The 12777-nt window shown below is 39.0% G+C and overlaps 1 protein-coding gene across 18 annotated transcripts in view; it reads right to left on the minus strand.

Moving 5' to 3' along the window:
* EZH2 (enhancer of zeste 2 polycomb repressive complex 2 subunit) overlaps positions 1-12777 on the minus strand; it is a 68712-nt gene that overhangs the window by 46481 nt on the left and 9454 nt on the right. For 12 of the 18 annotated variants that reach the window (XR_004986506.2, XM_036429161.2, XM_036429159.2 and 9 more), the window contains 2 exons: positions 2798-2921; positions 1886-2014 (listed from right to left, as the gene is read on the minus strand). Coding sequence is in view for 17 of the 18 variants with exons in the window: in XM_036429161.2 (XP_036285054.1) it covers positions 1886-2014; positions 2798-2914 (246 nt within the window). In the remaining variant the exon portion in view is untranslated. Of the gene's footprint in view, positions 1-1885; positions 2015-2797; positions 2924-12777 lie in introns of those variants that run through there. The other 6 variants (XM_036429172.2, XM_036429167.2, XM_036429164.2 and 3 more) reach the window with 2 other exon arrangements.

Raw genomic sequence — 12777 nt, forward strand, 5'->3', positions numbered from 1 at the left:
GAGATCATTATTGCCAATAACTTTTATTGTTAATGTTAATTGAGCTTTTGATAGCATTTTGAGATTTGTAGTGGGTGGCAAAAATAAGTATTGCATGTGTTTCTACTTTATTTCTCCAAATTTATAAGATTTATTCTTCCAGGGAGGAAAAAAAATTAGGATAACTTCACCTCAAAATTTCCGAAAGGTCACCAACAAAACTTTCACAAGAATTACTTAGAAACCCCTCAAGAATGGTCTGACTGGCACAAAAAAAAATCCCTCTTAATAAGTCATCACCTCCAACATGTACAGGTCCTGACCCGTCCCAGATGGTGAGAGGGCTAGTAGCATATCATACATATTCAGACAACTGCAGGTCAGACCTTTAAAGAGTAGCCACCTGACAAAATGCATAAATGGCTAACAACCATCCCACGTCAGGTGTCACCACTGAGACTACCATACCATCAGAGGTCATGTCTATAGCACACAATGGGCTGCTGTGACATTGCTGACAAGTTTTCCAAGCCAGTGTGTCAGATTCACAGGTCTCATAAAATAGCAAAGTAGTACTTGATTATCACAATATTTATTTAAAATGGCTACTCATTGCCCTGGCTGGTATGGTTCAGTTGGTTGAACTCATCCCATCACTGGTTCAATTACCAGTCAGGGAACATGCCCAGACTGCGGGCTTGATTCCCAGTAGTGGGCATGCAGAAGGCAGCTGATCAATGGTGTTCTCTCTTTTTCCCTTCCTCTCTCTAAAAGCAATTTAAAAAAAAAAAAAATGTTAAAAATGGCTACTCATTGAAACATACTTTAGAACAAATTCCATTGTTCAAATCAGAGTTTTTCAACCTTTTTCACCTCACAGCACACATAAATAACTAAAATTCCATGCCACACCAAGAAATACATTTTTGCAAGTCTGGGGGAAAAAAGTATACTTTTGATTCATTCAAACCAGACAGCTATTGTTGTGTTAACTGTTGTCATTTTTTTTATATGACAATCTAAGGGAAAAGAGAACCGTGCCTCTGACTTTTCAGGTATTGCATGTCTTAAAAATTCTTGCCGCACATTGGTTGAAAACCAGTTAGATAGATGCTCAGGTAAACAATAATCTACTACGTGGGGTAATCTAAGTTCCAAATCACTTTCTTCCCTCTTTCTGCTTGAGGTCCATTCAGATAGCATTCCATATCGTACGAGTCTTCCTATATAGAACAGGTTCTTAAACAGAAATGCTTTAAAAAAAAAACCACAACTGATTGGTTCTATACTGTTTAAGCTTCTCCATTTTCTTTCACCTATTACTGCTTGTTTTCCTGTTACTGAATCATAAAATCTACCACAGATTTATTACCTTCCTTTAAAAATAGGATTTCTTACAGTAATTAACATTTCCTTCATTCAGAAATGCTAACTATAGAAAGTGAAATTCCAAGTTCTCAACACTGAATTTAAAATGAAAGAGCCTTAGAATTTAAACAAAATGTAAAAAAACTTTCTTAGTCTATGAATATAAATGAAAAGGAGACATTTCTTACTGTACAGCTAATTCATATTAATGAGGGGAGGGGGGAGACAACTGAGTCAGAAAGCCTTGCTCTAAATAGTGATCTGACGAAGATATTAAAGAGTATTTAAAATATTTTTAATCAATAGTTATATAGGATACCTTCACTATAAATCTCTAGAACAGTGAAAGCATATCAAGCACTAGAGCTCTGTTCCAGATATTAGTGTTACCTAAGGCAGCATTAACAGTTACATATGAAAAAGTGGCAATAAAAAGTCAGACATCCTGAAGTCAGTGACTTCCTCTCAATAACCAACCAACATTTCAACAGCAAAACCAGAATGCACTGAAATTACTGCAGCGCAAGAGTTAACCAACCTCCCTGGTCCCGCGCAATGAGCTCACGGAAGTCAGGATGTGAACGGGCTGTATCCTTCGCTGTTTCCATTCTTGGTTTAGGATTTCTGTTCTTTCCAAAATTTTCTGACGATTAGAACTAAACATACTCTTTAAAAAAATGAAAGGAGAAAAAAAATTATTCATTGTTAGAACATTTGTAACATCTCTATTATGGGTTAAAATCTAGTGATTTCTCAAAAACATCAGAAACATTCCCTGTAATGCGCATAGATTTTGCAATAAACTCTGGTTTCCCAAATTTAAATAATACAAAAACACCATACCTATTATTTTATTATATAATTTAAATTTTTATGAATGGGAGGAGAACAGGAAATTATTTCCATCCTTTGTTACATAAAACCACAAAATCCTGTATATTTAGGTCCCAAGACTATACAGGTGCAATGGAAAGGTATTTAAAAAAAAAAAAAAAAAAGAGCTGAAACAGGTTTGGCCAGTGGATAGAGCATTGGCCTGTGGACTGAAAGGCCCCAGGTTCAAGGGCACATACCTTGTTTGTGGGCGCATCCCCAGTAGGGGGTATGCAAGAGGCAGCTGGTCGATGTTTCTCTCTCATCTCATCGATGTTTCTAACTCTCTATTCTGCTCAATTCCTCTCTGTGTAAAATCAATAAAATATATTTATAAAAAAAAAAAAAAGATAGTGAATTTCAAGTAGGCTAAGAATCTTTCCATTACCACTACTATGTGTGGTACAAATTTATGTTAAGACAGATCGAGGACTTGAACTTCAAGTCTTCATTTATCTAATGTAAATATAGCCTTAGCTGAAAATGAACCCTTTCAAATTAAAACTTATCTTTAGGGAGGAAAAAACGCTAACTTCAATTATACATGCATTTTCATAAAAGACAAAGAAAGGGATACCTTCACTTCATCGGCTCGCCTGAACCTCTTGAGCTGTCGCAGTCGCATGTACTCTGATTTCACGCGCTTCCTCCAACAAACTGGTCCCTTCTCAGACTTCTTCCCAGTCTGGCCCATGGTTATTCTAAAAGCAATGGTTTCATATTAAAATCACTAATCTAAACAACCTGAACACAATCACTTGTGTTTAAATCCCCAGCAAACAATGAGCAAAAGAAGTAATACATAATTACACTGTTGACATTTGCAGAAGTGTACTCATTTGATCTGTATGGTTAAATCCTTAAAACATTTCAAGTACCAAGGTTTTACTTAATAAAACTTTTAAAAGATATTTTTATTTATAAACTCCTAGAGAGCTGCCATCTCATAGAAATGTGATCCCTTACCAAGAACTAAGTATACTATATACCGAGCTAATTTTTATTTGTTTTTAAGTATTTTTATTTATTTTAGAGAGTCAAGAGGGAGAGAGAGAGATAAACATCAATGAGAAAGAAAGATTCATTGATAGGCTGCCTCCTGCAACCCCCAACTGGGATTCAAGCCAGTAACCTAGGCATGTGCCCTGTCTGGGAATCAAACCATGATCTCCTGGTTCATAGACTGATGTTCAACCACTGAATTACACGGCGAAGCCAAACTAGTTTTTAATCTACAAGATCCACACAGTAGAGAAAGAAAAAAAAAAGAATGTACCCTGTTTTCATCAGTACATTAATAGCAAACTTGAATATAATTGAACATAACAAATCTGAAAAAGTAAAATTTACATACATTAAAAGTAAAAACAGTACAATACACAATAAATGTACAAATTAAAGTATTCCCCTACACACTTTTACACCAGGCCCACCTTAAACACTGTGCTAAAGTCTGGATTGTTGCCTCTTGTACCACCTTTGTTCACATAAGGGATTTCTCTGCCAGCAAAAGAAAAAAGGAATGTGGCGAATGCAAAGTAAATCCTTCTGCCTTATCTTCAGTTGCAGACTCTCAGAATCAATCATGTTCAATTGTGGGGACAATCTATGGTTCACCAAATGTCTTATTCATATTACAGAGTCCCCACCTTGAGTCTAAATAAGTGTCCTCTTCTGGAACATTTTCTTCTCAAACTATTAAAACCATACCTGTGTCTTCAAAAGATTAGAACAATTTCTGTCAGATGGTGCAAAGGTGCCATGTTAAGGAGTTTTGCTTTAATTTCTCTAAGAGCGGTGGAAAGCCACTTAGTGTTTTAAGTAAAAAAGAAGGGAAGGTTTCCAACTTGAAAAGACCAGCTGACTTCAGAGCAGAAGCAGGAGGTGAAGTAGGGAGAACAGAGCGCAAGGCGCAAGGCAAGGCCATGTTTCAAACAAGAGCAGCTCTAATAGCACACTGGTGATAGAGAAAAGGAAATCAAGTTACTCAAGAAAACCTGGTGATGATTTAAATGTGGGAGAAGCCGAAGCCGGTTTGGCTCAGTGGTAGAGCGTCGGTCTGCAGACTGAAAAGTCCCAGGTTCGATTCCGGTCAAGGGCATGTACCGTGGTTGCGGGCACATCCCCAGTAGCGGGTGTGCAAGAGGCAGCTGGCCAATGTTTCTCTCTCATCGACGTTTCTAGCTCTCTATCTCTCTCCCTTCCTCTCTGTAAAAAAGTCAATAAAATAAAAAATATATATATTTTAAAAAATAATAATAAAATAAATAAATGTGGGGGAAGACAACTTTCTGGCTTGAATAATTGAGTAAGGTTTCATTTACCTACTTGTTTACATAAAACCTCTGGCACAAATAAAATTGTCTAAGACAAGATTTAAAAGAAAGAGCCCAGAGGTAAGAAGAGGTAACTCTTGGTAAGAATATTTAACCACCAAACAATAACAAAGAATGCAAATTATTTAGAGTTGAGAGGGAGGGAAAGAAAAGCATGTAATAAATGATGATTATGATCCAGGCGATAAATGTGAATATACAAAAATGAATGAAATACAGAACTTGCCCTTTTGGAGCTAATATCCTACCTAGGAAGGCCAAAAAAAGAAAATGTATTACAATATAAAATATGGACATGGGAGGGTGGGGGTAAAGTGGGGGTGGGAATGGGGTGGATGGACTGGACTGCAGAGAGGTGGCAGAAAAGGTGACAACACAGCCCTAAAAATTGAGATGGATTTCACAGTCCAAAAAAGAATGAAAGGAACTGCAAGGTAGGAGCAGACACACTGGAGATGGGGCTGTATAGGGAGAGCTCTGGCTGGCAAACCCAGCTAACAAAGGTTGACACCAAATTTGGTAAAGACTCCAAATTACAAGGGCTGGAAAAAATGAGAAGAATGAAGAGATTTCAAAATTTGAGATAAAAACAGTTGAATGAGGTCACAGAGTTAGGAGTATTCCTTATGAAAAGGTTAAAGAAGACTTCCCGGTGGATTGCTAAAGTGGAACAATGAGAGCAGTCCTTAGAATAGGGAAGACTGAACTCACTAGATGAGTTCAGAAGTCAGGAGGAAAGAAGAAAGCTAGGAAGACGGTAAAGTAGAGCAAAAAGACATCAAAGTTAAGAATAATTGGAGCCTCATTTGACACAGACAACAGGGGGGTGAGGGCATGAGTGGGGTAGGGGTGGAAGAGCAATGGGGCAATAAGGACACATATGTAATACCTTAATCAATAAAGAAAGAAAAAATAACTTTGTGGGGCAATTGCTTTCTGCTAGTTAACAGGAGCTCAGGTAATTCTATGCAAATTACTTCAGACATTTAACACTTCAAAGCCTAGAACTAGAAAAAATAGGAACCTAATAAAAAGGGATATGTTGCTCATAAACTATTTCACAACTATTCCCATCAGCTGCCTTGACAAATTCTTGGTCCTAGGAGGGAGTACCTGATAAACCTATAACAGAAACAGAGCATTTAGTTTTCACAGATGTGCAATGTGGGGATTTTTGCAATTCTTTCTAAGCTCTGTCTTGGTAAATATGTATCATTAGTTGGCATTGTGTTCTGTTTCTGTACTAGAACTCTCCTTGTCTAACATTCTGGAGAATACCTTTGTTTCTACTATTAGTTACCACAAAGTATGTTACAACAAAACAGTCTCTCAGGCCAAGTTTAATTGAGCTAAACAAGTTTAGAGATCAACAACAGAACATTTCAAAACTGAATCTAGAACCAACCTCTCCGGAAGAGGGAATATATGGATAAATTTTCACGTTTATAAATGTAACAAAGCTCTTCCAAACAAAGTACATGAGTGGAGGTTTTAGTCTATATAGGATGAGCTTGTAAGTTGAGAGGAAATGAGGAAAATCAGAGTAATTCATTTAGGGGAAATTACTGAAATATAAGAAACAAGATCTCTGAATTATGATCAAAGACAGCGGTTGCCAACTGGAGGTCTGTGATGTCCGAAAGATTGGTGACCGCTGATCTAAAAATAAAAATAAATGTCCAGGTGGTTCTTTGGAAATATAGGCACCATTTTAAAGGCTGTTTTAAATAAAACCTAATGCACCATTTTGAAGGCTGTTTTATTTTTTTTTGAAGGCTGTTTTAAATAAAACAAACTCCCTCCCACTCTCACAGCATTTATAACATTAAAATCACATTTTCACCCCCACACTTAAGTTCTTCAGTAGCAAGAACCATTACTGGTGCAGCTGGTGAGGCTTGGCTGAGCATCTGTCCCATACACCAAGTCGCCATACACCAAAAGGTCACCAGTTTGATGCCTGTCAGGGCACATGCCCATTTTGCAGACTCAATCCAGGGAGGGAGGGGGGATGCAGGAGGCTGCCAATCAATGATTCTATCTCATTATTGATGTTTCTATTTCCCTCCCTTCTCCCTTACTCTCTGAAAGTAATTTCTTTCTCTCTCTCTCTCTCTCTCTCTCTCTCTCTCTCTCTCTCTCTCTCTCTCTCTCATAACTAGGTGTCACTGCTCAGGTTAACTACTAGATCTGAGGATCCTGAACAAATAAAGACTAAAAATTCACACTATTTTATAAAACATACTAGAGGCCCAGTTCACAAAATTTATGCACTGGGAGGGTGTCCCTCAGCCCAGCCTGAATCTCTCCAATCTGGGACCCCTCGGGGGATGTGCAACTGTCCATTTAGGCCTGATCCCTAAACCAGGAGTCAGAGATCCCTCTCACAATCCAGGAATGCTGGCTCCTAATCACTCACTTGCTTGCCTGATTGCCCCTAACTACTTCTGCCTGCCAGCCTGATCACTCTTATCCACTCCCCTGTCAGCCTGATTGATGCCTAACTGCACCCCTGCTAGCCTGATCACCCCCAACTGCCCTCTCTACTGTACACCGATCACCAACTGCCCTCCCCTGGTGGCCCAATTGCTCCCAACTGCCCTCCACTGCAGGCCTGGTCACCCCCAACTGCTCTCCCCTGCTGGCCTGATCACCCACAACTGCCCTCTCCATCTTGTGGCAACCATCTTGTGATGACATGGGGGCAGGCATCTTGTAATGATGTGAGGGCATGGTGCAAGGGCCACCTAGGCTTTTATTAGTATAGCTTTATGCTGATGCAGCCATTCTCTGTATTAATATTAAGATAAATTAAAGAAATATTTTATTATAAAACTGATCCTAAGGCTATCATTCTATTCTAAGCTCTAATGCTTATTCAGTTTTAACAAAATAGCATCATTAAATATGTGTTGCCAACTTGATTGTGTTTAATTTGTAAAGCTTTGGTTTTACCATAAGAAGTTTCTATCTGGCCGAAACCGGTTTGGCTCAGTGGATAGAGTGTGGGCCTACGGACTGAAAGGTCCCAGGTTAAGGGCATGTACCTTAGTTGTGGCACATCCATAGTGAGGGATGTGCAGGAGGCAGCTCTCTCTCATCGATGTTTCTAACTCTCCCTCTCTTTTCCTCTCTGTAAAAAAAAAAATCAATAAAAAATATATTGATATATTAAAAAAAATACACAATCTCTCTACTGCTGGACCCAAACATTCCACCCAAATGACTTGCCAAAGGCTGGCAAAAGAAAATTCTGAAACTTCAGTATGAAGGGCTTGGAAAGCCAGAAATAGAGATATTATCAACCAGTCACTAAGAATTTATGGAGCATTCAGAAAATGCTAAATCCTCTGAGAAACGCAACTGTATAAGATACAATAGGTGACTTAAGTGTCTAAACTTTAGTGGGTCACTTGTACATATGACAGGAAAGTATTATGAACAGCATTTGTTTTCATTAAGTCTTTAGCAAAGTATTATGAACAGCATTTGTTTTCATTAAGTCTTGTAGCAATAACTAGTAACAAGAGAAAAATAAGGAGAAAAAACAGATCATATTTGTAGCCCTGATTTAAATAGTATTAAAAAGGCACAGGAAAATTACAGAATATGGCTCTTAGCTGAATGACAGAAAACATTAACTTATTACAGCAACAGTGAGTAGACTGCAGTCATGTATTTTCCACAAAAATAAGATTCCTTTCCTCCTCCTGGCAGAAAAGTAAACTAAACTCACAAGTTCACCAGATTTTAACCAGCATTCCCATGTTTATTTGGAATTTCTATCAGTTTTACAAAGACAAGTCTGAAAAAATAAATGGCTACATAAATTAACACCAACTAAGGAACTGATAGGTCATAAATGTCTTTAAAGAATGTGCTTGGCCGGGACCGGTTTGGCTCAATGGTTAGAGCTTCGGCTTGGGGACTGAAGGGTCCCCGGTTCGATTCCGGTCAAGGGCATGTACCTTGGTTGTGGGCATATCCCCAGTGGGGGGTGTGCAAGAGGCAGCTGATCGATGACTCTCTCTCATCGATGTTTCTAACTCTCTATCTCTCTCCCTTCCTCTCTGTATAAAAATCAATACAAAATATATTTTAAAAAAAAGAATGTGCTCGGCCAAAATCGGTTTGGCTCAGTGGATAGAGCGTCGGCCTGCGGACTGAAAGGTCCCAGGTTAATTCTGGTCAGGGGCATGTACGTTGGTTGCGGGCACATCCCCAGTAGGGGGTGTGCCAAGAGGCAGCTGGTCGATGTTTCTCTCTCATCGACGTTTCTCTCTATCCCTCTCAATTCCTCTCTACGTAAAATCAATAAAATATTTAAAAAAAAAAAGAATGTGCTTGAACAATATATAAAACAGATTAACTAAACTTGCATCTAGAAATTAAATGCTAATCTATTTTATAAACTAAACATTTTGTTGGGTATGTACTCAATTTACATAGACATTGTTAGAAGAGAAATGGAACAATTATGAACCAAAAGAAATGAGAACTATGAGATACAACTCATTATAATTCAAGGATGAGCCATGAGACACAAATGATTATTATTCAGCACTCCACTTGACACAACAGTGTGAAAAGGTAGGTATAAGTCTTATGCCAGATATTCTTCCTTCTAGAAAGTCTTATTTTAAAACCTCAAATAAGCCAACATCTAACACAAATTTAACCTACATTAAACAAAATTTTGAGAGACACTCAATTTAGGTAAATACAAAGAATATGCCCACCATTTCAGCCAATTAGTATATGTGTATGCCTAAGTGAGCATGAACTAGGTAACAGTAATCTGATGTTTCCATAATCTGCTCTGCATGTCTTTCACTGTATTTAGCAACTCGAAACTATTCTAGTGCGAAAAGATAAGTATTTTTCATATAGCAATGGCCTCTGAGTTCAAACCGACAACTGAGCTCAACAGAACAGTGATCTGTTCTCATACTGACAGAGTAGGCATACATGAACAGAGCAGGAGCGATAGGCCAGATACAGAATGTTATCAGGTGCCTACCAATGGGCAAAACTAGCAAAACAATTAAAGGCTATGATCTTACCCCTAGGGTGCCCTTTCCCCCCCTACCACGTAGGTGAAGGGGTTGCAAGCAGTTAGTTTAGGGCAAGCATGTCAAAGCATGAGGCTCACAACAAAGATTTTTGTGCACTAGCCAATATAATGGTAAAAAACATTTTAATTAAAATTTCGCAACTTGCCGGGACCGGTTTGGCTCAGTGGATAGAGCGTCGGCCTGCGGACTGAAGGGTCCCGGGTTCGATTCCGGACAAGGGCATATACCTGGTTGCGGGCACATCCCCAGTAGGGGGCGTGCAAGAGGCAGCCGATCGATGATTCTCATCGATGTTTCTAACTCTCTATCCCTCTCTCTTCCTCTCTGTGAATAAATCAATAAAATATATTTAAAAAAAAAAAAAATTTCGCAACTTAATTTTTACAATATACTATTATACATAATTGTTAGTAACAAACTACAATGTTCACTAATGACTGATTATTATAATCGTGTTGCATTCATTTCCCTTACTCAACTTATGTGCAAGCACACCATTTCTCTCCACTAATACTAGCAGCGACTATTTTAGCAGCTGATTGCCATGTCATTAGTATTAGACTGACTTGTTTGGTATGAACAGGAAATATTTCGCTTTCAGAGAACAAGAAAAATAGGTTTATTTGCATTACACTTATTAATTTGTGCAGTTATTCGGTGTCTGGTAAGTTAATTTTTATTAGTGTTCTATTATTTTGTTGATAACTAATTTATTTCAGCCCTTTGTATTCAGCATGCCTCTATCGAAATAAACCTACGGCCAAAACCAGTTTGGCTCAGTGGATAGAGCCTCTTGCACACCCGGGACCCTTCAGTCCACAGGCTGACGCTCTATCCACTGAGCAAAACTGGTTTCGGCTACCTGGTAGTTTTAGCACTGGAGAGTTAGTGGATGTCACAGGGAGGTAAGCGTGCTTCCATTTCTTTCATCTGTAGACATCTCATTGAGAGCCCTCAGAAACTTCTCTGGCTCATCTCAGCCCTGAAGTTCATTTTCTTGCTAAGAACAGTAGTCATTTAGAACAAGGTGGAAATAAAGGTGCTAGGAGCAGCATGAACCATAGGCCTTTTCTTCTTTTAATATATTTTATTGATTTTTTTTTTTTTTTTTACAGAGAGGTATATCGAGAGCTAGAAACATTGATGAAAGAGAAACATCGACCAGCCGCCTCCTGCACACCCCGCACTGGGGATGTGTCCAAAACCAATGTACTTGCCTTTGACCGGAATCAAACCCGGGATTCCCAGTGCACAGGCCGTCGCTCTATTCACTGAGTCAAACCGGTTTTGGCAACCATAGGCCTTTTCATTATTTCTCTTTACTTAGCATTTATCACCAATGTACTGCTGAGGTACTATAAAACTTCAAACTCTTCTATATTTACAATCAATGATATTTTTCAGTATTTGTTTTAGCAAATATATTGTCTATTGAATTGACTCTTATAAAAATTACTTGTGCCGAAACCGGTTTAGCTCAGTGGATAGAGTGTCAGCCTGCGGACTGAAAGGTCACGGGTTCGATTCCAGTTAAAGGCATGTACCTTGGTTGCAGGTACATCCTCAGTAGGGGGTGTGCAGGAGGCAGCTAATCGATGTTTCTCTCTCTCATCGATGTTTCTAACTATCTCTCTCTACCTTCCTCTCTGTAAAAAAAACAAAATGTTTTGGGTTTTTTTTAATTACTTGTCACAAATAAGCCCTCAGAAAATACATTTTTAAATCTCCAAAAACCTATGGAAATGGTGTCAAGGCCCGACTGGTGTGGCACAGTGGTTGTGCATCGACCTACAAACCAGGTCATGGTTTGATTCCCAGCCAGGGCACAAGCCAGGGTTACGGGCTCTATTCCCAGTGTGGGGAGTGCAGGAGGCAGCCGATCAATGATTCTCTCTCATCATTGATGTTTCTATCTCTCTCTCCCCCCTCTCCCTTCCTCTCTCAAATCAATGAAAGTATATCTTTATATTTTTTTTTAAAGGAAATGCTGTCAAGAATTCACCAACTACAAGGAAACTAGCCGTATAACCCCTGAAGTTACTTCTGCAATCTCCAGACTGACATTAAGGTCTTCAAACAGACTCTGGCCAGTTTGGCTCAGTGGATAGAGTCGGCTTGCAAACTGAAAGGTCCCAAGTTCAATTCTGGTCAAGGGCACATACCTAGGTTGTGTGCTAATCCCCAGTTGGGGGCGTGCTGAAGGTGGCCAATCAATGAGTCTCTCTCATCATTGATGTTTCTCTCCCTTTCCCTTCCTCTCTGAAATAATAAAAATATATTTTAAAAAATGAATGACTTAAAAACTAAAAAAATTAAAAAGTCTTCAAGCAGGGAAAAAACTTCTTTCTCAGCTCTTCCATGAAGGAAAGAACGAAAAAAGAGAGGGCTAGCATTAACTACCTATCACTTAGGAGCTGAACTCAGGGCCTAGAAAAGACATGACATTTTGTTTGGTAGACTAGATTTAAAAGCTAATACAAACTGCCTCTTTCTAGAGCAGTGGTTCTCAACCTTTCTAATGCCGTGGCTCAAAGCCTAGAAAAGACATGACATTTTGTTTGGTAGACTAGATTTAAAAGCTAATACAAACTGCCTCTTTCTAGAGCAGTGGTTCTCAACCTTTCTTATGCCATGGCACTTTAATACAGTTCAGTTCCTCATGTTGTGGTGACCCCGAAACATAAAATTATTTTTGTTGCTACTTCATAACTGTAATTTTGCTACTGTTATGAATCATAATGTAAATATCTGTGTTTTCTGATGATCTTAGGAGACCCTGCTAGCGGTTCTCAACCTGTGGGTCACGGTGTAGAGCACATGTGTCAAACACAAGGCCCGCGGGCCAAATCCGTCCTACCAGGCCTTGCAATGTGGCCCGCACTGCGCTGTCATCACTGCACTCCGCTGCGTTTCCATCACAAGGACAGTTTATGACTGTTCAGTAAACCATTCGGCCTGCGATTTAGGCTGGATTTTAGATTTTGGCCCCTTCTCTGATTGAGTTCGACACCCCTAGTGTAGAGCCTAAAACCATCGCAAAACACAGATATTTACATTATGATTCATTAACAGTACAAAACTACAGCTATGAAGTAGCAACAAAAATAATTTTATGGTTGGGGGTCACCACAACATGAGGAACTGTA

This window comes from Pipistrellus kuhlii, unplaced genomic scaffold (assembly GCF_014108245.1).
Source record: "Pipistrellus kuhlii isolate mPipKuh1 unplaced genomic scaffold, mPipKuh1.p scaffold_m20_p_10, whole genome shotgun sequence".
In the NCBI taxonomy this organism is placed as follows: Eukaryota; Metazoa; Chordata; class Mammalia; order Chiroptera; family Vespertilionidae; genus Pipistrellus; species Pipistrellus kuhlii.